This window comes from Rhipicephalus microplus, chromosome 3 (genome assembly GCF_043290135.1).
Source record: "Rhipicephalus microplus isolate Deutch F79 chromosome 3, USDA_Rmic, whole genome shotgun sequence".
NCBI classification, from domain to species: domain Eukaryota; kingdom Metazoa; phylum Arthropoda; class Arachnida; order Ixodida; family Ixodidae; genus Rhipicephalus; species Rhipicephalus microplus.
In genome coordinates, this window is record NC_134702.1 from 66,187,672 (window position 1) to 66,210,110 (window position 22,439).

At 46.1% G+C, this 22,439-nt stretch overlaps 1 protein-coding gene across 6 annotated transcripts in view; it reads right to left on the bottom strand.

Annotated features, from left to right (window-relative positions):
• The window catches only part of LOC119174257 (uncharacterized), a 125,881-nt gene that overhangs the window by 12,106 nt on the left and 91,336 nt on the right, over positions 1 to 22,439 (bottom strand). For 5 of the 6 annotated variants that reach the window (XR_005110195.2, XR_012894273.1, XM_037425118.2 and 2 more), the window contains exons 14-18: positions 17,056 to 17,219; positions 12,716 to 12,854; positions 6,242 to 6,330; positions 4,460 to 4,528; positions 1,662 to 1,743 (exon numbers count right to left, since the gene is read on the bottom strand). Coding sequence is in view for 4 of the 6 variants with exons in the window: in XM_037425118.2 (XP_037281015.2) it covers positions 1,662 to 1,743; positions 4,460 to 4,528; positions 6,242 to 6,330; positions 12,716 to 12,854; positions 17,056 to 17,219 (543 nt within the window). In the remaining 2 variants the exon portion in view is untranslated. The remainder of the gene's footprint in view (positions 1 to 1,661; positions 1,744 to 4,459; positions 4,529 to 6,241; positions 6,331 to 12,715; positions 12,855 to 17,055; positions 17,220 to 22,439) is intronic. The other variant, XM_037425110.2, reaches the window with a different exon arrangement.

Genomic DNA, 22,439 nt, shown 5'->3' on the forward strand with positions numbered 1-22,439 from the left:
TAGCGGCTTTTAGCTTGTTTGTATACTTTATGCTAACGTGTTACTGGATACCGGTTTGTGTTTATCATCTTACCGGAACGCATGCTTTTCAATGTTTTAGCTTTACACACGTGAACGTTTCTGTACATACGTAAATCTATGTCTTTACATTTTTGTGAAATCATAAATGGTGATGCTAATGCTAGCTGCATATAAACTATATTTAACTTGAATAGGATTGAAATCTTGAGACTTTTCTTTAATGTGCACAGTATCGTCGTATGCACAAAAGGGTGAAGAAATACAAGGTTACTGCAACGATGGTGTCGACATCTTGCAACACGTTGTGCAACCAGTCACGTTGGCTTACGAGTAATGGTTTCGAAATGAAAATGATTGAAAAGGTCACTTATTCGTAATAATGCTGTAGCGCAGTTTTAACACCAGGCGTGCAATCCATGTTTTTGCAATAACAATTTTGTGATAGCCTGGTTCATTTTGGCCCCGCTAGATGGCGCCACCTATCCAGCCTGTCGTGGTGCTCACACGTGTGGTTTTGATGTTCTAAGCTGTTCTAGGGCATTCTAGCTTTGGTGATTCAGCCGAACCAATGGAATCTCTGCGCGCTTGCACATTGGCTCATTTTGACTCAACAGCTGGAGTCCCCGCAATGCGAATATCGCGAGTTCCGACGAACAAAGGTGAATTTCTGCGATAGAGCCACAAATGTAAAGACAATCCGGAGGGTAGATTATGTAATGTAAACACTCGCGCATGTGCAGATTCTATATGGTAACGTTAAAGAAGTATAGGTACAAGCTAAAAGCTTCTGTGCTAAATGCACTCTCTTCTTTAATGCCATAGCTATGATGGGTGGCCAACACAAAGCTATAAATCTCAAAGATAATTTTTTTCCCTTCTTAACACTTCAGGACTGAAAAATATCCTATAGTTAGCATTCTTTTTAGCTACATGAAAGCAAGTGAGTGTGTGCACAAGTTCTTCTAGAAAAACCACTGTTTTCTTTGTGTGACAATATACAAATAATTTCTCACAATGCATCCTTAAAGTGCAAAACCTACAGCTCCACCTCAGTTCTTACATGTCATCAACTTTACTCAGGAGAACGAAAGTCAATGTTGAAGTTATCCTCATTGGAGGAGCTGCAAGTGTGCACATCAAGACTTGAACTGCCGTGTCCATCTTCAAACAATAAAAGAAATTAACTGCTCGCATAAAAACCTAGTAAAACTAAGTAGTGCAGAAAAATGGGTGCCCCCAACAAATATTTGATGTTTGAAATGCACAGTGTCACGACTGACTAGGCAAAAAAGAGAAGAGCTGTTGTGGTAGCAAAAACAAAAAACGAAACAGACCGTATGGCATACATATATGTTACGTGTGGAACTAACACTCGGTGGCGAAAATTATGATAAATACTGATAAAACATACAAGAAAAGGCACAGACTAAATTATAAAATTGCGAATTTTAAGAAAGATTATCTAATGAGGGCTTACTTGCTTTCTGCATGCCCAAAGCTCACGTGCAAGCGACAAGACCGATCTTTTTCACCGGCACAGATGGTGAGCAAACTCTACAAGAAACCACTGCATCCACCACCCCTCATACCATTTGCTAGCTTTACTTATTGGCAGTGAAACAGCAGCAGCATTTACTCACCTGCAAAAGCCATATTGTTCAACGTGAGGTCTCGTCCGGCGAGGCTTGTGGCAGGCACAGGGTACTGCATGTCATAGTAGCCCTGTGTTGACCCGGTTGAGGAAGAGAAAGAAGGGAAAGGGCCCAGTGCCCTCTAGCAAAGCCCACAGAGACTCTTCATCTTTGAGGAAAAAAGCGTTTGTGCCTCCCACAATCGTGTCCTCCCTCTGCTCACGTCATCAGCAAATCTGCTTTGATTTGATTGCTTGCACACCAAAAGCACTTGAACTCCGCTAGCAAGTCTCTTAAAAGAGCAAAATGTGAAATATGAAATGTTCAAGCTTTATTTTATATTGCATACATTGGTACCTCCGATTGCACATTAATGGCAAACGTAGCCTTGAACATATTTCAATTTTAACTTAGCATGACAGCTCTCAGCAGTGCCTTCCAACTTGGTCTTTTTATGCCTTTAGTAGCTGCTCTGTCTCCCTGCAGTGTTTGGCTTGTTCTGCAAACAGCCTATCCAAACATCTACGTGAGAAAACCTGCCAGGGCATGCAGTCACCCAAAATTTACCACAGCTTTATAGTACCCTGTGCATTGACAGTGAAAGTTTAGTATTACTGCAATCACCACGCGCATTTAGGCAAACACACCGTAACATGCGATACACTGGTCACGAAGGTCATCCAAAAAAAGTTCTATGCAAAATTTTTTTTTTGACACAGCAACAATGCAACTGAAGCTGAAGGGTACACAATGACCTCTTTTAAAGGTGAGAAACTGAGGAAAACAAATGTCCTTCGAGCCCTCATCTATGGGTTGCGCTGCTGCTAATAATAATAATAATGAAAAAAAAAAAAGCCATGCTACAACAAACATTGCCTTCTCCATTTAAATGTGGGAAGGAAAAAAAAAAAACGGAGGCACCATGAGATCTTAGAGAAGACATTAGGGACCTCTTTGAAGAAATAACAGACTAAAATGCATTGTGCAACAGAACTCCAATAAAATCCTGAGTGACAAGGGTACAAACGTGCATAGAGCAATAAAGCAATCAAGGGAGCAACACCGTGCTGGACATACTTCCTGTACTCTCGCTTGGCACTTTTGTTGGGCCACACTTTTCCATGCAATAAATGACTGCTGGTGGCAGAATGTCCCACAGCGGATTAAAGGACACACTGTAGTTCCTCCAACCAACACCAGACAGACAATGAAGCACAGAGCTAAGTGCACTGTAGTTCCTCCAACCAACACCAGACAGTTGATGAAGCACAGAGCTAAGTGCACAATGCGAAAAACAACCCGAAGCAGATAATCCGACACCAAGCCAAGAGTACAGGAAATATGTGCAAACGGATTGATGCTTGACACATTGTTTCATAAAACTTGTTGACAATAAAGCAATGGCAAAAGCCCTTTTCAAAGGTTTAGCAAATAAGAGAGGCAAAGATGTGCAAAGAAGTTTGCAGTAGCACCACAAATGGCTAGAAAAAAATCACACTGGCACTTATCGTATGGAACCCCTGAGACATGCTACCTAGGAACTTATAATCTGCTATGTCTGCACCCTCAAACAGTCAGGGCTAGTAAATTCATTGCAATTTTAAAAAACTCAATTCAGGGAGAATAGCGATGCCAATTTAGTTATGCAAACACCAACACAATGGTGACATCACAGGTGTGACTTACCTGCACTTGAAAAATTACAAACTCTTGCTGAAGAAGGTCATTTTCATAAATGAGTGGCACTTTCACAATGAGGGAGAGAAAATACCAAACAAATAAACAATAAAATAAAAGAATGTAATAGTACACATGTGAAAATTTTGCTAGAAAAATTGGCAAGACAACACAACGTGGGACTGCTGATAGATGCGAGAAATAAGACTAAGAACACACAAAACAAATAAAAAAAAGGCCACATACAGGCATACAGAAGTTTTATACCACTACAAAATTAAAATTTGCATCCACCCTTTCCTGCATTTGTGCCTGCATTAGATTTAGACGTATGCACACTTACCCAGCTCATAAAACAATGTTCACGTTCAGAACAACTTTATGTGCGGTAATGCAAGCACTTGCTAAGGAGCTTGTGGTGAAGACAAAAACATCATTCCCTAGAAAGCATCGCTATTCTATCTGAAATGATCGATGACATGCTTGGCAACAACCTGCATCAAGTGCTGCATGACCTTGCCTGCCGCCGTTCCAGAAACCTCTACTAGTAGAGATAATTTCACTGAATTCTTCTGCATTTTGATTAGCATAAAGATGTCTTAATAAAAATAACATATTGAGTAGGAAGGTAGACTTTCGGTAAATGATGAACTAAATTACTTCAGCCAGCATTGCATACAGTAAAGGCAGAGAACCAAATGCATGTCATGCTCTATCGCACGCAACCTAAACCTACCCCAAGCGCTCCCGTGGCAACACACGAGTCAAGAAGACTTCCCCATATCCAACCAACCCTAAGTGCCAGTGTGAATTAGGAAGCACTTTTTTTTTTTTTTTATAAAATTCTCCAGGGGAGAATCAAGAAAGAAGGAAAGTATAGGTGCTGGTGAGACAAAGGTCTCTTGCAGACTGCAGAAAAATAAGTAGTTAGGAAGAAAGAGGAAACGAAGCGCCAAGCGGAAGAATGGTAAAAAAATCGTACAGTGCAAATACAGATAGTCGCAAAGCACAAGAGGCAGCAAAGAACCAAGCACAGCACAGCAAACCAAGTAGAAAAGTGAAGAAATGAGGAAAGAAAACAGAAAAGGCCAGTGCTCTCAAACCAAGGAAACAGAGTGAGTGAGACCTACCAGGGGTGGCATTCTAGTCTGTAGCATCTGCATGTCTTCGTAGCTATACAAATGCTGTTGCTGCAAGCCCTTTTGTGGGTTGGATGAAACAAAAACAAAAGAAAAAAAGGACAGGAGAAATAAAGTAAAGGTCAGGTTCATCATGCTTTTCAAAAGCTTTTCACAGAACAAAATAACTGAAACAAAACAGAAATGCAACCAAAATTATCACATGCCACGTTTAAATGCACCTCCAAAGTACATAACTAAGCTGTGCAATACATAGGACGGCCCGTTCACACTGAGAATTCCGACACCTAAAGAAGTGTGGAATCCAGTTCGGCAGCATCAAATTTCACACCGATCAGTGTTGCACCTGCTTCTGCTCCTCCCCAGCGTTGATACTGTTGCGAGCAGCACTTCGCAAGTGACAGCTTTTGCTTCTGATGCAAACCGTGAAAGCACCTGCGTTCCTCCTTGAGGGCTTACAGTTGCTGCATCAGAATGGCGAAATAGCAACAAAAGATCTAAGCCGATTGGACGGAGGATATTAAGTGGTGCCGCACATTTCGTTGCTGACGCTGACTACATTGGCATGGTGGTTGAACAATGGAAGTGACACGATACTTAAGGCAGCACGAACGCTTCGCAGTTTCTGCAGACGCTGAATGCCCCATGTGTGAACGAGCCCTCACATAGCATAAGCTGGTCGGGTGCCAGCTCCAATTCTGGAAACAGGAACACATAAATGCAGAAAGTACGAAAGTTTTAGCAAAACTGTAATGCAGTGAAGATGACGTTTGTGAAAGCTGCCAATATTCAACGTTTCTTGGACCCCCTACCATGCTTCAGTGTTTGTCGAGCACAGCGAAAGTACCGTCGTGGTCAAAAGTGAATAGGTCGCTTCAATACCTTTAATGTGTTTGAATCACCAGGCACGTTCTGCGTGTCAAATCAGTTCTGCAGGTTTCTGTAGAACTCATTTGCAATCACCAGGCACGTTAAAAAATTCAGTTTGAGAAATCGGTCATTCACTGTATACCACAGGTGTTCCTTGTTCATTTTCTCTCACATATTTTCCAGAAGCTTATTTCTCACTGGTGTCCACTCAAGCTCAACTCGCGACATATTCTTCCGGCTAAACTTCTGGCTTTGCCGCATCGGCAAATCCACCTCGAACAATGCGATGTGGCTTCATGTACCAATGCTTGCACTTATGTAGTGTATGCTGGCTATGCAGCACACACTACTGTGGCTATGTGCACAGAAAACCCTTTTGCCGCAGTACAATGGCAATGACCCAAGTGCAACCCTTGCAGCTTTTCCTCAGGTTTCAAGTGTTTCATTCAACAGTATGCATTTCAGAATAAAACTCATCACTGGAAAAGCTGCAAGTGTGCACAACTTGCCAAAAAAAAAAATTGCGGGAAAAAGACACTTATGCCTGAAGGATAAAATTGAACAAGAAATTCGAAGCTATGTCATGCAATAGCAGACACAGTCTTTCCAGCTGCTGCAATGTTGCTATTCTTTCACCCTCAAATACTGCACACAACTGTGTTAGAATATTTTACAATGTTACAGTAGGCTCAGAATGTTTCCATTGCAAACACTTCTTGAAAGGCCTTTAAAGAACAGGCACCAATTTCCCCGCGACTCTTGGCACACAAGAACAGAAGGCAAGGGCCTTCAAGGTCTTCAGTAATGCTGCTTTCTTAGCCGCAATGAACAGTTTCCCAACACATCAAGCGAGGCTCAACAAAGGAAAACATTCAGAAGTATGAAAAGTGTCCAGGCACTCACATAGTATGGCATGGCAGCATTTCCCACAAACAACTGGTGGCTAAGCATGGCAGGCACTCCAGGCGGCATTGTGGGCATGGTCTTCCCCGCTGCACAACAGACAACGGATGCCACCCCAATAAAAAACATTATAATGGCTGTTTTAAGGAGGGAAGATGGGCAACTTTTTTATTTATGTATAGATCTGAATGGGATTTTCACAGTTCGTGTACTTAGATGTGCAGATTCTATAAAAATGTCATTACTTCTTTGATAGGACAAGTAGTTTCCAGAATACTTCACAATCAATGTATAGCCTGGGTTCTTTGTTCAGAGCCTAATAAGCATCCAAGCAGGAAGCACCAAAACGTTGGCGACAGTGCAGAAACAATGTAGAATGTTTAAGTGCAAAAACAATGATGTTTAAGAAGTGCAAAATGCTATAAATCAAATTGCTGGCCATTTTTGACAAGAGTTAGAGGACATCAATGTTCACAGAAAAAAAAAGCCACTGTCACGTGTCACGCATGTAACCCAATTAAATATTTTTTTTTTGATCTGTATCAAAATAGGCATATCACCTACTGAATGCACTAATCTTTCTGTCAAAAAAAAAAAAAAAGAATTAAGCAGACAGTTTGAATAGAACAGAAGTTATTTTCCTCCAACTTGGCAAATGTGCCACAATTGCCGTTTTGATAAAAGGAGAAAAAAACGTTTCAGAACTTTTATTAAAGAAATTAAAAAATACTAATAAAATCTTATGAAAATGCACCAGGGGCACAATCAGGATGCATCTCATCCTTATCCTTAATCAGCTTTCTCAGACTTTGGGACGCTTCTATTAGAGGTTGCACTCTGACGACAGTCCTTCTCCCTAGCCCTCAGGGATGTGCTGCTGAATATCGTGATGTCCAGCTGCTCGAGAATTGCAGCAAATGCATTGACATTGCCCACATTGCCCACATTGCCCGTGTTGAAGCACAGCTTCTGCCGCAGCAGGTTGCACAGCAAAAAGAGAGGTGTGCTGCTCCTTTGACACCAAACAGCAAATCACGAATTGGAGGCTTTCGTGTGAATTCTGGGTCTTGCCTTGCTGCCGCACCACCCGACTCCGAAAAGCACTCAATTTTTCGCGCTGTTGACGACACCGACGAAAAACTTTCAAGCGTTGTAGTTGTCTCGTGGGTGCGCGCGTCGCGAACTTCCCTGGCATCCATCACATCAGCGTCTACCCGCACACGATCGGAGTTGATATATCTATATATATATATATATATATATCCGATATATATATATATATATATATATCGGAGTTGATAGCATCGGCGCGGTCATAATTCACAGAGCGACCACTATCCGGGGAGGCCGTCTCGCACACTCTTCCATTGATAACATCTTCAGTACACGGGCAGCCAGCGTGCACGCCTTGAACACACAAGGAACAGTCTTCGGTTACGACGGCGTTACCGTGAACAACGAAAATGATGCTGCGATTGGAGCTTTTTCGCCCTGCTGGGCATAGCAAGATGCACAAACACGTTAGGAATATGAGTCACGACACCTTCGCATGGGCGATACCCTTCCAAATGGCGGTGGACACTGCCAGCAAGTTTTCCTGGCCAATCGGGAAGCGCCATTTTGGTCACGTGCGTCAAGCAACCAATGGAATATCATGCGCTGTGCGTGATTTTGACAGATTTTTTTTTTTTGCTTTTGCGAGGGGCACATAGTTGTCTACTGGAAAAGAAAAAAAAGCTATAAACACAACCTTTCCAACAAGACCAAACTGGCGCTGGTAAAGCAGGTAGTTCGCATGCCGTCGGCAGTTGAAGTACGGCAAGTTGCTAGTTTATGCTTCAATTTGAAGGTCCGCCGCGAAGTTGCTCTCTTTACGGGTTATAGCTTGAGAAATAAGTGGAATTTCGAAGCCAAATTTTGCCGATAGGTGCGGAAGGGCTTCGGGAACGCAAAAATGATGAGAGAAAATGCGATATTTGGGCCGATTTTCGACTTCTAAGTGCCGCATCCTTCCTAAACGAAAAGCTCGGGGAAGCGCTCCTCGCGTAGCACAGTGCCATGATGACCAAAAAAATACCAGTGTCAGGTGACATCCTGAAGCAGAAGGCGGAGGTTTTTTTTTTGCTTCGGATGAACGTGAGAGACTTCAAAGTTCAGTGATAGATAGCTTTGCAATTTGAAGAGCCGCAATGACCTGATGCGCGGCGCTGTCGACAATTCTGTAGTCTTCGAATATCAGAATGGAAGGTTGCAATCCTTGCTTCAGCAGTTTTTACCATACAATATTTTTAACTATGACGAAACCGGACTGTTTCACAAGCTGCTGCCAGAGAAAATGCTTGAATTTGCTGGTGATCCCTGCCACGGTGGCAGGCATAGTAAGGAGCGGCTCATTGTCCTCGTTGGAAGCAACATGTCAGGTAGCGAGAAGTTTCAATTGCTTGTGATAGGGAAGTCGAAGCATCCAAGATGTTTCAAAAGGGCAGTGACTTTGCCTGTTCTCTACGAAGCCAATAAGTCGGCGTGGGTGACGCAGCAGCTATTCGAAGTACGTGCGCAAGCAGGACAGACGGCTCGGGCAGCAACATTGAAAAGTTCCTTTGTGGATAAATGCGATGCCCATGGCCACATCAAGGACCTAAAGGCTGTACAGATTCAATTTATGCCACCAAACAACACAGCAATCTTGCAGCCAATGGAACAAGGCACGATGGACCAAGCATCTTTATAAATCGTGCGGGCTCAGCCGCATGTTGCTGTGCACCGACAGCAGGAAAAGCTACGCTGTTGACCTCAGGTCTGCTGTTGACATGCTTGCCGACTCGTGGAAGGCGGTTCCGCAAGAGACTCTTCGGAACTGTTTTCACCACACAGGTTTCACATTCGACGCAGAGATAGCCGCCTTGCCCGCAGAAGACGGCTTGTGTGACGAAATGTCATCCGTGGACTATGCTTTGGACGACTTGCGCGCTGCCGTCGCTTCAATGCCAGCCGGGATAACCTTTGATTGCTTCGCTAATGCTGACAAAGATCTCAAGCTGTGTGCGGAATCGACGGACGACAAAATCATTCATCAAGTTACGTAGGATTCTGCCGTTTATTTACCTTTCATTATTTAGGATTTTTTTAATTTGAACAAATTATTGGGCCCCTCTGAGTTTTAATTATTAAGATTCGATTGTACATTTTCATGGTCACGCGGATAACGTTAGTTTAAAGTGAAAGTTTGTTTTAAGTATATGCAGGTATTCATCTTAATGCAGATAATTGACGTACCCTATCCACACCTGTAAGGTATACAGTCGCCGACCGATTTTTCGGACCTGGCGGGGACCGAAAAAAAGTACGAAAAATCGAACAGTCCGAAAAATTCGTTTTTGCCAAAAATCTGAAGTTTATTGCATCAGGCAGGTTTAAAAAAGTCCTTGATGCTGCCTTGCCTCAAACTATGCTTGGAGGCAATTTGGTTTGCCCGTATTTGCGCCAAGGTGACATCGTCGCTGTAAACGCTCGACAAAATTGTCACCGCGTTGGCGATCTCCGACGGCTGCGGGCGGTCGTCGTTGTCATCCGACGACAACGACGACCGCCATCCGGCGTCGACCGTCATCCAGCGACATCTAGCTGCGAACGTCCACTCTCTATTAGCTTGATTATGGCAGCTTTCTTCCCCATCGTCAGGGTCGTATACTTCCCACGCTTCTTCACACCACCTGGCTCCCGCGATGGCACAGATAGCGGAGCCATGGCACCGAGAACACAAAATTCAATGCCGCAGATAGCCGCTGCGAAGCACACAACGTCTCGACGCTACGCGACACAACACGTGCAGAATGGCGACTGAAAAAAGCTGCAACGACAATAAAAGAATCCTTCTTTCGCCTCACGGAGGAAGGAAAAGGTTCCTCCGTGTTTCGCCTCCTCCCCGTGCGATGTGATGACGATAGCGCTGACCGAAGACGAAAAAACGGCATCCATCACCGCGTCTTTAAAAAAGCAAACACGGCCTCCGAAACTTAAAATATGGCGTGCGCATTCTAATCTCGGAGGCAGGAAAGGCATTTGAAGACCAAGCTTAGCCAAGCCGACGGAAAATCCAACATGGCGGCATTCACAATGACTTGGGGCGTGGCACAAAACGAGCGATTTAGTCCGAAAAATCGAACTTTCAGGGGCAAATTCGCCCGAAAAATCGGTCGAAACAATGCATTAGCTCTATGGGATCCCTGACGGTGCATTTATGAAGTCCGGAATATCCAACAAGTCCGAATTTTTCGAGTCCGGAAAATCGGTCGGCGACTGTATTATGCGAACTTGGTTGACGCTGCGTTTAGGGTGATGACAATCAAGAATGACGGCAGAACACTTTGCAGCAAGTGGAAATCACAAGCTCGTGTGATGAATGGCTGGTGATTTTGTTCACCAATAGATGACGCCGTACGCGAACGAGTTTTTTTGGCTACCACCCACATGCTCCTGTGTTACCTTTTATAAAAGACGACGGAGCGCTCAGTGCTGGTGCCAAAGGGTTAGTGGCTCTGGACCACTAAGGGGGGACATGGGTCTTTAAATTTGTTTTTCTGTTTTTGGCTCAATCTTGAGCAAACCTCACCATCTTGGACAGTTTTTCATGCTGATTTCAAATATGTAATTGTTTCTGAAATAGCTTCAGTGGATAAAAAGATATTAACATCTGTAGTTTAATTAATTATGCACTTCATTGGGGGCTTTTTGGCAACTTAATCAAGCCAGATCCAAAAAATAAATGCATAGCCCCAATGCTCAGGGCTTTCTGTATGGGGTGATGCTATTTTTATTAATTTTTAGGCATTATATAGATAAGAAAACAGACCAGCACTTACAATGGATATTCTGTTCAATTTTCGCTCATTACTATCCATAATTGTAATAAACAGTATGCTTCTAGAGTAATAAAAATAGCATCACCCCATAGGTAATGTTATTACAAATAAAATGGTACCAAGTTTGTCATTCTCAATCAACAGTAACATATAAGAAAAACCCCTAAGGTTTAGTGTGGTGCACAAAAAAATCGAACTGAGAAAAACGCATTTAAAGTTTCTAATAACTGTAACTTTTGCTAAAGTGAAGCTAGAGCAATAAAAATGGCACCGTTGTATAGCTCTACATTATGTGAGTATGGCTGTACCAAATGTGTCAATGCACCTTACCAAAATATTTGCCACAGCTCATTTAAAAACTGTGTACTGGCTGTTGAATCAGTATAAGGAACCCAGTCTACAACTTTGTGGCTGTCCTAGTGCACTAAAAACCAAAGGAAGACACATGTTATATATAAAAACATCGCCCTTTTATACACTATTTCAAGTAAAACACACATTTTTGTCCCAGACATCCTTACAATTCTTTTAGCATGCCAGGGCTGTATGCAGCTGGGCCGAATAGAGTGCACCGCTTCGGCAGGCACTCGCGCCAGCGGATCGTCGTCTGAATGTGCTGCCTCGGCAATAACAGGCACTTGCGCCGGCGAGTCGTCGTCTGAATGTGCTGCCTCCGCAATAACAGGCATTTCCAACAGCCCGTTGTCGTCAGAATGCGCTGCCTCAACCACTTCCGGCGTTCTCGGCGGCGCGCAGGCCGCTCCCTTCTGCTGCGCATTCCACGCTCACTTTTGTTTCCTGCCGAAAGCTTGACGAGTGTTCTTCAGGCGAGCTTCCCAAGCCATGCCGGCGAAATGCAGAAAGACGTATACGTACGTCGGTACACGAGCGGGTAGCAGACGAGATAACACTCACGAGAACAGACGCCGTAGAAGCAAAAAAAAAAAAAAAAAAAAAAAAGCGAGCAACCGTGGCCGCGCCAGCCAATGGTAAGCGCGAGACGGGGGGGGGGGGGGGGGGGGGGGGCTCGCCGATTTGCGCGCGCTCTAGCCAATCAGCGGTCCGGCAGGCGGCTTCGCAAAACGGGGGAGGGCAGTCGTGTTGGAGCTACGCCATTTTGAGAGCCCGCAAAACGCGCACAAAGGAACCAGCTTCAAAACAAGCCCAAGATGGCACCGATCCGCCGGCTGCTTCGCTGGCGGCGCGCGCGGGAAGTTCGAACAAATTTTCTGTTTTGCGGGTTGTTTTGCGACTCCCGTGATGGTTTGAAAATAGATTTTAACCTATTTTTTTATCGAATTTAGAGTTAATAATTTGAGGAGAGGTGCTTATAGGTTCAAAGATTCGAAAAATGCATTTTTCTCAAAACCGATTTTTTGGCCATTTTTTACTTTTCTAAGACCCACGTCCCCCCTTAAAAAAAAGGGGGGGGGGGGGGGCAGGGAAATGCCATTTCACTGCGTGCATAGTTCGTGTTTTTGACTACCAACAAAGTACTAAATCCTTGTGAAATTGGTAGGGATCAGAGGTTCTTTCGTAGCCTTTTCAGGCATAGTCTGTGCAATTTGAGAGACTGACCATCAATGTAGCCCATGCAACTTTCCCCACTCACTTGCTGACATGGAGTTCTTGAGCACAGATGTTGTTGCCGTGGCACCGGCTAACGAGGAGGCTGTAGTTGCTAGCGTCGACGCTGGCCCAGGTGGCATCCCCGCTGCAGTGGCGGGAACATGAGCGTTCTCGTAGGTGTGCTGTCCAAAAGTAGAGAACGAAATTATGCTGATCACAAAGGAGTCTCACTTATCAGCAGCGCTAAAACAGTACACGAAGAAGACTTCCCAAAAATATAAAAATGCAAAACTCCTGGACTTACATTCGTGAAAAAAAAAAAAAAAAAAAACCCTATCAACACCAGTGCTACAACCTTTCAATAGAGCTACGCTGATAGCAAAATCTGAATCGCATCAAAAAAAGTCTGAATCGCATCACAAAAGCTTATTGACAGCACTCCATATGACCGTGGGGTGCGCGGCCGCGTGGACGGTGCAGCCAGCGCGTAATGCACTTGCCGGCGACGTTCGATGACGATGCACGAAATGTGTAACTACGCAGATAAAAATCGGCACGCACTGCACTTGGCATCGCATTTTCGAATGCGACGCGCGAAACTGCTAGCCGCTGTTCCGAGCGATCCTTGGCAGTGAAGGGGTGTGTGTGTGTGCGTGTGTGACGAGCTTGATTGTGTTGTCCGCTGCCGATGCGTAAAATGCCCGTACGTGATTCAGATGAGCTAGCGAGTGATGTGGTACATTCCTTGCAAAGAAGCACGTCGCCAAGAGTGCACTTGCGCATCGTTCCTCCCCGCAGTCTCGCTGTCAGCGGAGTTAGGCCTAAAGCCGACTCCGATGACGCGCCGCACTCGTAGACCGACGCGCGCCGCTCGTAGTACCGTATTTACTCGATTCTACCGCGCCCTCGATTGTAACGCGCACCTAATTTCCACCGCGAAAAAAAAAAAAAAAGTAAGACATTGATTGCAACGCGCACCCATTTTTCTCGTTGGCCCGCACGATCACACCACTTGAAAAAACGACTCCTTTCGGGAGCGTCTTCCATTTAAATAGAAGGTACGGGCGAAGCTTGAGCCCATCTGACGTGTAACAGAGCATTGCCGTCACTGTAGTTTTACCGTGGACCAATGTCAGCACGCAAACTTGCTTCGCCCCCTTCTTCTCGACGGTTGTGGTGCCAGGCATGTCGAAGTAAAGAGGCGTCTGATCGGCATTCCCGATTTGCCCAAGCAGGTAGCCGTTGTTGCGCCGCAAGTTTAGGACGAACCTCTGAAAACTGTGAAGCTTTTCATCGTACTCCTCCGCAAAACTTTTCACAAATGCATGTTCCTCTTCGGAGGGAAAAGCCTTTCCTCTTCATAAAGTTAGTTAGCCAGCACCTGCTCGCTTTAAACTGGCTCTGCATTAGACCTTTTTCTAAGAATTATTGCATAGCCCGCACTTGGAGCAGTTCTGTCGTCACGGGCCGCTGTGCCGCTCGCTGCTCAAGCACATACTCGCCGAGCAGCTCTTCAATTTGCGGAAACCGACCATGCTGTGGTCCACTGAAGCCTTTGCGTGAAGCTTTGCTGTCGACAATCTTCTGCTTTTGTTTCCGCCGCTCCCGCACGCACGTTTCGAGAACTCTGAACGACCGCGATGCGGCCTGATTTCCGTTCGTTTCTGCACACGTGATGACTTTTCTTTTAAAAGCGGCATTGTGGTGCACTCGAGTTTTTGGAGTCGGCCCTTCCACGCCGTCGATGCTAATGCACTACTAGATGACGTACACGTACGAAGCACACGTACGAAGTGCCGCACATGGGAAACACATAGGCAGAAACGGCGGACGCGCCATGCCGACGCACGTAGGGGGCGGCCATCTTGGATTTGCCGATGGCAATAGATTGACCGTAATTTTTTTGTTCGTACTCGATTCTAACGCGCATGCGATTTATGATCTCGCTTAACCGGAAAAAAGGTGCGCGTTAGATTCGAGTAATTACGGTAATCAGATCGTGCATCTGGTGCGGCCACTCGTGGTAATCAGATCGTGCATCTGGTGCGGCCACTCGTGGTAATCAGATCGTGCATCTGGTGCGGCCACTCGTGGTAATCAGATCGTGCATCTGGTGCGGCCACTCGTGGTAATCAGATCGTGCATCTGGTGCGGCCACTCGTGGTAATCAGATCGTGCATCTGGTGCGGCCACTCGTGGTAATCAGATCGTGCATCCGGTGCGGCCACTCGTGGTAATCAGATCGTGCATCCGGTGCGGCCACTCGTGGTAATCAGATCGTGCCGCCGCTTTCAGCTTCGTTGCTTGCGAAGAAGCACGTCGCCACGAATGCGCTAGCTCGTCGTTCCTGCCCGCAGCCTCGCTGTCGGTGGAGTTAGGGCTAACGACGACTCCAATGACGCGCGGTGCTAGTAGACTGCGCTCCCGCTCGTAGTAACCTGATCGCGCATCTGCTTACTGCTCGTAACTAAAGCGTAGTTATATCTTAAGTGATTATCAAGCCGTGAACACGTCACGAAGTGGCGATTTTCGAGAGCAATGTCCTCGCGACGCACAAGCAGCAGATGACGATCTCCCGGAGCGAGCATCGGGCCAATGGCGAGGCGAGTTGAGGCAACATGGCGGAAACAGCCAATCAAGGGCCTCAAAAAGATCTTCAAACATTTGCTTTTTGCTCGCTTGTTGTTAAAGGGAGGAGCCAGCTGAGGCGGGAAAGTTAAACACGGAGAAATGCTCTTTCCGATGAGCCCAAGAAGCCGGCTCCCGGCCTAAGCATCGCGAAGCTATAATTTTTTGAAAAAACGCCGTTTTCTCGCCATTTCCAGAAAAATTTTTCCTACCTAGGTGGGTGAAACGAATTTTCCGAAGCACTTCTGCGCGGTTTTCAGTGTAGATATTTTGGAACCAGATAGAAAAAGGGTTCCAGAAACTGAAAACTTGAGTTTCAAAAAATCGATTTTTTTGCCATTTTTCGCAATTCCAAAGCCGCGTCCCCCCTTAAAGCTTGGGTAGCTTATCTTTTTGTTTTCGGGATATGGTTTGATTTAACGTTGCGAGAATATGGGGGTGCTGATACCGCCATGTAAACTGTAAAGTTGTCTGCACCGTGTGGCGCACGTGTCTCGCCCCAAGGCCGCATTTTGGGTGACGACCGCCGGGCAATAGATGACGTTGTGTTCGCGTTGAGTACCACTGTTGGTAGAGTGGTAGCGCCGGCGGTGACACCTGGCAGAAGGCAGGCCTTGGTGGCGGGCGAGAGTTGAGCGAGCCTCTTCTGCGCGTGGCGGCTGTCTCTCGCGGTGGGTCTACCGTGGACGGCATCGCAGGCCGCCAGCGGTAGGCCCACGTGGTAAGTCAAGCGTTGGTGACGCCGCCTTGGGTGTGTATGCTGTGTGTTTGTGGCGTTATTGCATAACGATGACCTAGCGTGTTCATTACTGATGTGTCGATTCGAAGGACGATATCGTCCTTCTAAAATTAGTTAAATAAATGTATGTGTGTGTTGGTTTGTACCGACCGCGTCAACGGTGTCCTCCTAGAGCGTGGCGGGGCGCTCGTCCGCCAATTCGAGACCCCACACTTTGGAACCAGTGAACCTAAATGCATGAAATTTTGTGGTTATTCAAATGGCTTTATTATTAGCCTACCCTGAAAATTTCATTAGAACAGCTCAACAAACAAAAACGTTGCCCTTCCATGGTAGCCTCACCCCTTGAGAGCAGGACGCTCAGGATCCCATGCATTGACGCAACCTTCCCTCAGCCTTCAAGCATTTCATTCAGCTACAAAAGATCTCAGGAGAACGAAAGTCATGATTTGCTTCATCACTGGGAAGGTTGCATATGTGCACTTTGAACCATGCAGCTTCCCAGCTGATTGTGCCAACCAAGTACTAACTCCTTCTTTCCCCCTCTGAGAAACGGGCAAAAATTGTGCACTACAGTTGTGATGGGCTGCTACGATGTACATAGGCTTCATTACTGCACAAAATAAACCAATGCAAACTTGCTATAAAATGTGCTCAGTCACTATTTTGCAAATCCATTTATTTATTTATTAACAAAAGTTGTGACACGAACATTTGTGAGCAAGCTAGTGCTGGTGTCATGGAATTTCACACAATGTTCATCACACCATAATATTAGTTCAACTGGGTTTAGAATATGCATGTTTTACTATTCCGTTGTACAACTGATACTGGTGTAACAGACAAGCGGGTAGTATTAGAGACATACTCATGACTACATTAAAATGGGGGTTCAAAGCAAGCACTGCTTATAAGAGGCATTTTATATGAAATTCTCATTTCAGATTTACTATGATCCTTGCTCTCCAGCGCACAAGAAATGTTCCATATTATACACAAAGCAATGGAGAACCCACCTGGCTGGCAGTTCCTTGCTGAGACGTAGAATCAAGCACTGAATCCTTCACCGAGTGAGGACCCAACCCTGCGGACGCCGAGAGCTTGGAAGAGACCCCGTAGTTTGCCTGCTGTGGCTGGCTCGGCCCAGAATAGGCATTGCTCTGGTAAGGACCCTGGTAACCTGCAAATGCACAATACAGGGCCTATAGCATATGCCATCTTATATGCAGCTGCTTCCGCATGCACATATGGCGTTATGAAATATCGCACACCAGTCAATACAGTGGGGTACTGAAAAATACAGCTCTATAAAGGCCAATTCGTTGTACTAAATGCACGACCTTAACAAAATTTGTCCGCAAACAGTTCTTTCAACTTAATGCCGCAATTCAGCTGCCAGACGACCAGCTTTTCCTCTGCTGATGGTTATCCAAAGATGGATGCAAACAAACAAAAGTGGCTGATCACTTCATGTGGGCAGTCGAAGGGCACCCCATATCACATTCGAAACTGTCAGCCATGGTTATACATTGCATCAATGGGACAAGTGGCGCAGCCCCAAGAGTGTCCGAATCTTCGGCTCGCTATTGAACTGGGCGGACCATATGGGGCCCTGCAACACTTTTTGAGCATGGCCAGAAAACGCTGCCAATAGGTAATAGAGGCTCTTGAGAATAGGCAAGCAAAAAATCGCAATACGTGGCCTGAAATTCACAACAAATTACAGTTGAATTTCATTAATTCAAACCCGCTTAATTCGAACTCGCGATGAGGTCCCGTCAAAGCTATGTGTATTCCAATGGGCGAAAACGCCCAGTAATTCGAACGCCCAACCACTTCCGACGGTTAATTCGAACATACCGCGCTTCGAAAATGCTCTCAGCATCCCGCCCAAGCCCGCGGCGGCACCTGCGACACTTTATGTGGGGCCGCGCGGCAAGTAAAGTGCTAATTTTGGTCAAAATATGCGATTTTCTGATTTATTTTTTTTCGTAATCTTCAGACCTTCAACTTCCTTGTTCTAAAATATTACAGCGAAACGTGCGCTACAAATCCCGCAAATAGTGTTTTTGCCGAGGCTAGTCGCCGAAAAGTGCGAAAAAAAAGCCCCTGAAACGGTGTTGTTCACGCCGCACAAACGCGCCAAGTTGTTGACCGTGGGCCGCCATTTTGGTAGCTTTGGAAAGAGGAGAAAGCCGGCTTCCCGATGGTCGCGGTCTCGTATTTCGCCGAGTGAAAATAAAAGCGCGAGGAGCAAGTAAAAAAACGAAAACGAAGAACGGCAATTGGCTGCGCGGGTCACGTGGTAGCAGGCGCGACCTCTTACTGGTCAAAGCTGCGCCGCGCACCTTGGCAACCTTGGAAGCGCGAGCGCATCTGCGGCCGCCGTGTCGAGAATCATCCGGCGTGCGCTTCGTTTTTTGCCAGTTTGCTGTTTTTGTGATAGTTCGCGTGCTTTTTTTACCAAGCTTTGTTTACATCGGTGGTCTCTTCTGAGTGCTTGCTCATACTGCGGTGCTATGTTGCCGCAAAAAAAGTTCCGGAGCGTCCACAAGTACGGCAAGCGTCGGAAAGCTTGGAACAAAGGGCAGACGACTGCGGCTGCCGTCCCAGTCGCAGTTCCGGACGGAGCATGCTCTTCAAGCGTCACGGAGCCTCTACTCAGACCCTTCGCTGATTGTTGTGAGGCCGAGAGTGTGGAAGGTGCCACATCGTCGTATGTCAGACCGCCGGATGCCGTCGACCGTGATGGACGCTCTCGCGAACCCGATTGCGGTGGCACCGCGTCGGCAGCCGTTGCAACTCCGGGCGTGCGCGCGTCGAACATTCTATCGCGAGTTTCGGCCCAGATTCCGAGCAGTGAAGAAATCGCGCAGCGGGCGCAGACAAGGCGGGATGTTTTGGATGCCGTAGCATCGAAGTCCGCTTCAAAGCGGAAGCTCGAGCTTCTGAACGAAGGCTGCGACGAAAATGACGGCGGTAAGGACTCCACATTCTTCATTGTAAATAAGAAGATGCTGAACGGTCTGCTTTCGTCAGTAAAGTGCAACAAGTGCGACGAAGGGTCGATACGCCTCGAGACTACGCACTGCCTTGGACTCGCGGCGAGGATGGAACTTTTTTGTGACAATTGTGGCAGAGTGAACAGTGCGTGGTCGTCCCCGAGGTGCTCCGGGCAACAAAAAACGAACCCCTTTGAGGTAAACGTGCGTGCTTTGAGGGCTGTGCAGTCAGTTGGCAGAAAACAATCTGCCATAAATGACATTTTTTCTGCGATGGACATTTCGCATCGAGCACTGCACCACAAGTCCTACCAGAGACTGCAAAGGAAGTACAGCCACCCTGCCACCACATCAGCTGCCACCCGCATTGAAGCAGAAAGTGCACAGAAGGTGCATGACATTTACAAGGACCTAGGAGGAGTGCCAGGCAACATTGACGTCATTTACGACGGCACGTGGATGACGAGGGGGCACAGAAGTCATATTGGCGTGGGCTGTGTAATCGAGCTGTACACAGGCTTGGTCTTGGACCACTGTGTCCTGTCCAACTACTGCCAAGGCTGTGCTGTTGGCCCCAAGCCTGGTGACGACAACTATGAGGAGTGGCTTGAGAAACACAAGCCACAGTGCCAAAAGAACACCGATGCTAATGCAGGCCAAATGGAAGTAGAAGCAGCTAGGATCATGTTTGAAAGATCGTTTACCAAGTACAAGCTTCGATACATCAATGTGCTCTGCGACGGTGACAGCCGTACGTACCTTGCCCTCACGCAAGACAAGGTGTATGGCTACATGGTGATTAAGAAACAGGAGTGTGTGAACCATGTGAAAAAAAGAATGGGCACTTCCTTGCGCAACCTTCTTGATGAGCACAAATCCAAAGGCCGAGGACTGAGCATGGGTGGCAAAGGCCGGCTGACGCAGGGCCTGATAAAGAAGTTGACGAATTATTATGGCTGGGCCATTAAGAGCCACCCCAACGATGTTCCTGGCATGGAGAGGGCCATCATGGCCACTTATTACCATGTAACATCCACAGACCAGGATCCACACCACAACCTGTGCCCAAGTGGGACTGACTCCTGGTGCCCGCACAATCAGGCATTGGCCAAGGGAGAGCCGCTGCCGCCTCACAAACATAAACTGCCCCCTCACGTGCGAGTGGCACTGCTGCCAATCTACAAGCGCCTCTCGAACAAAGAGCTCCTTGAAAGGTGTGCGCAGGGAAAAACCCAGAACGCTGTGGAGAGTATGAACAGCCTCATTTGGTCACTCCAGTCCAAGAGCCAGTTCGCCTCCCTTCGAAGTGTGGAAAGTGCAGTTGCAGATGCAGTCTGCCGTTTCAATGGTGGATGCAAGAGTGCGCTGCAAGAGATCACTGCTCAACTGGGCTTCAATCCAGGAGACTGCTCTTTGCGGCGAGCAGCCGAAAAGGATGCCAAAAGGGTAAAGAGGGCTCAAAAGGCGCATTGTTCCACGACAAAGAAGCGCAAAACTGGGTTGCGCTCTACAGAGGCCAAGGCCACAGCATCTCAGGATTACTGCCCAGGAGGATTCTGAGTGTTTTAGGCATGTTGTGAACTTCCAAACAAGAGTGAACTTTCAAAGTCAGTTTTCTCAACTCTTGATTTTCGCCTATGTGCCTTCGCTAGAACATCCGTCATTTTCTAACAAAGACTGATAGAGTCGTTCCGTTTTTTGCACTAGGCTCAGGAGGCCTTTAGCAGTGCAATAAAGCTTTATCTCTCTTCTTACTCATCATTTAAAATTTTTAGAACACATTTTATAATTACTGCGATGTGTGCGCAAAACAACATTCATGTTTTGGAAATTTTATTTATGGTTACAAGAACTAGAAAAATCAACTAATAGCTTCTTTGCACAAGTTGATGCTTTGGGAACATAATAATATGAAAAAATAATTTCATTTAGCAATAATTATCTCTTTAAGTGTGAAGAGCATTAATTAGTATAATTATGCTTGTAACTCAAAAAGCACAAGAGGTACTTGAAAACGGTTTTCATATTTGGAATCCTCACAATCATCCACATACACACACCAAATTTCATCAAAAACAGTACATTAATAAAAAAATTAGTTTTACTTGCCACGTCCCCCCTTAACCGCTGTGTGCGAAGGAAATGAGAAGGCAAGAAAAGGCTGCGGTGGAATGTTTGCTCGCTTTCAAATGCGGATCTGCGATGCGGCCATGTCTAGCTTCTCCCTTTTCCATCCCTGCCACGCAAAGACCCTTCTCCTTCCAACGCCGCGCGCGAAGGAAAAGACAGGAGGAAAAAAAAAACCCGTCGCTGGGTTGAATGAATGTGTGGTTGAAGGAAAGGCTATTTCTTGCAGCCCTTGCCCTTTGGGGGAGCACGGCTCTGCACCTTGAGGGGGGGGGGGGGGTCTCTCTCACGCACCACACCGGTGCCACGCTTCCCCTTTGCCTTGCCTCGTAACCTTTCTCCTTTCAACGACGTGCGCGAAGAAAGCAAGAAACGGTCACTAAGAATGATCTCGCAGTGCTTCCATAGAAAATTTGAAGCGATACCGCAAATATTTGATGAGAGACAATTTATTTCTTTATTGAACCTCGTGGAGGGGCTGAGCATAATGCAAAAAAAAAAATAAAGCATTCAACAAAGAGAAGTTTCAACTTATTTTTACGTCTCTAAAACACCTAAAAATTGTGACCTCAGGCTTGTCTTCTGGCATTCGACTTCTCAGGCATATCTCTCTGCCCAGTGTGTCTTTCATTAATGTAATTAAGTACTTGATTACAAATAATCACTGAACTTTTTTTTATATATAGAGAGGTTTATTTCATAAAAAAAAAATGGCTCACACTATAACATCCTATGCCTTCTTTCCAAATAAGAAAATTATGTATAGGAGACTAGTGGCACAGGAATTTTTCATCGATTTGTTTATTGATGCGAGACGGGCATATAAAAATTCGTGCCTCTGCTTTATACATGCTCTTTTGCCACTCTAGTCGTGAAACGCTTCATCATACGGCCAGTCGCAGAAACGCATACTACAAGGCTTTCGTTGTATCAGAACATTCATAAATGCTCGTGGTGATACCAAGCATGGCTTCAGGCACATCTAAATTGCATCACAAAAGCTTATTTACAGCCCTTCATATGACCGTGGAGTGCGCAGCCGTGTCGACAGTGCAGCCAGCACGTGATGCACTTGGCAGCGGCATTCAGTGAAGATGTGCGAAATGTGTAGCTACAATGACGAAAATGGGCCCGCTCTGTGCTTGGTATCGCATTTTCGAATGACGACGCGCGAAACTGCTAGCCGCTGTTCCGAGCAATCCTTGGCAGCGGAGGGGGCTTTGACGAGCTTGACTGTGGGGTTTGCTGCCGATGCGTTAAATGCTCGTCTG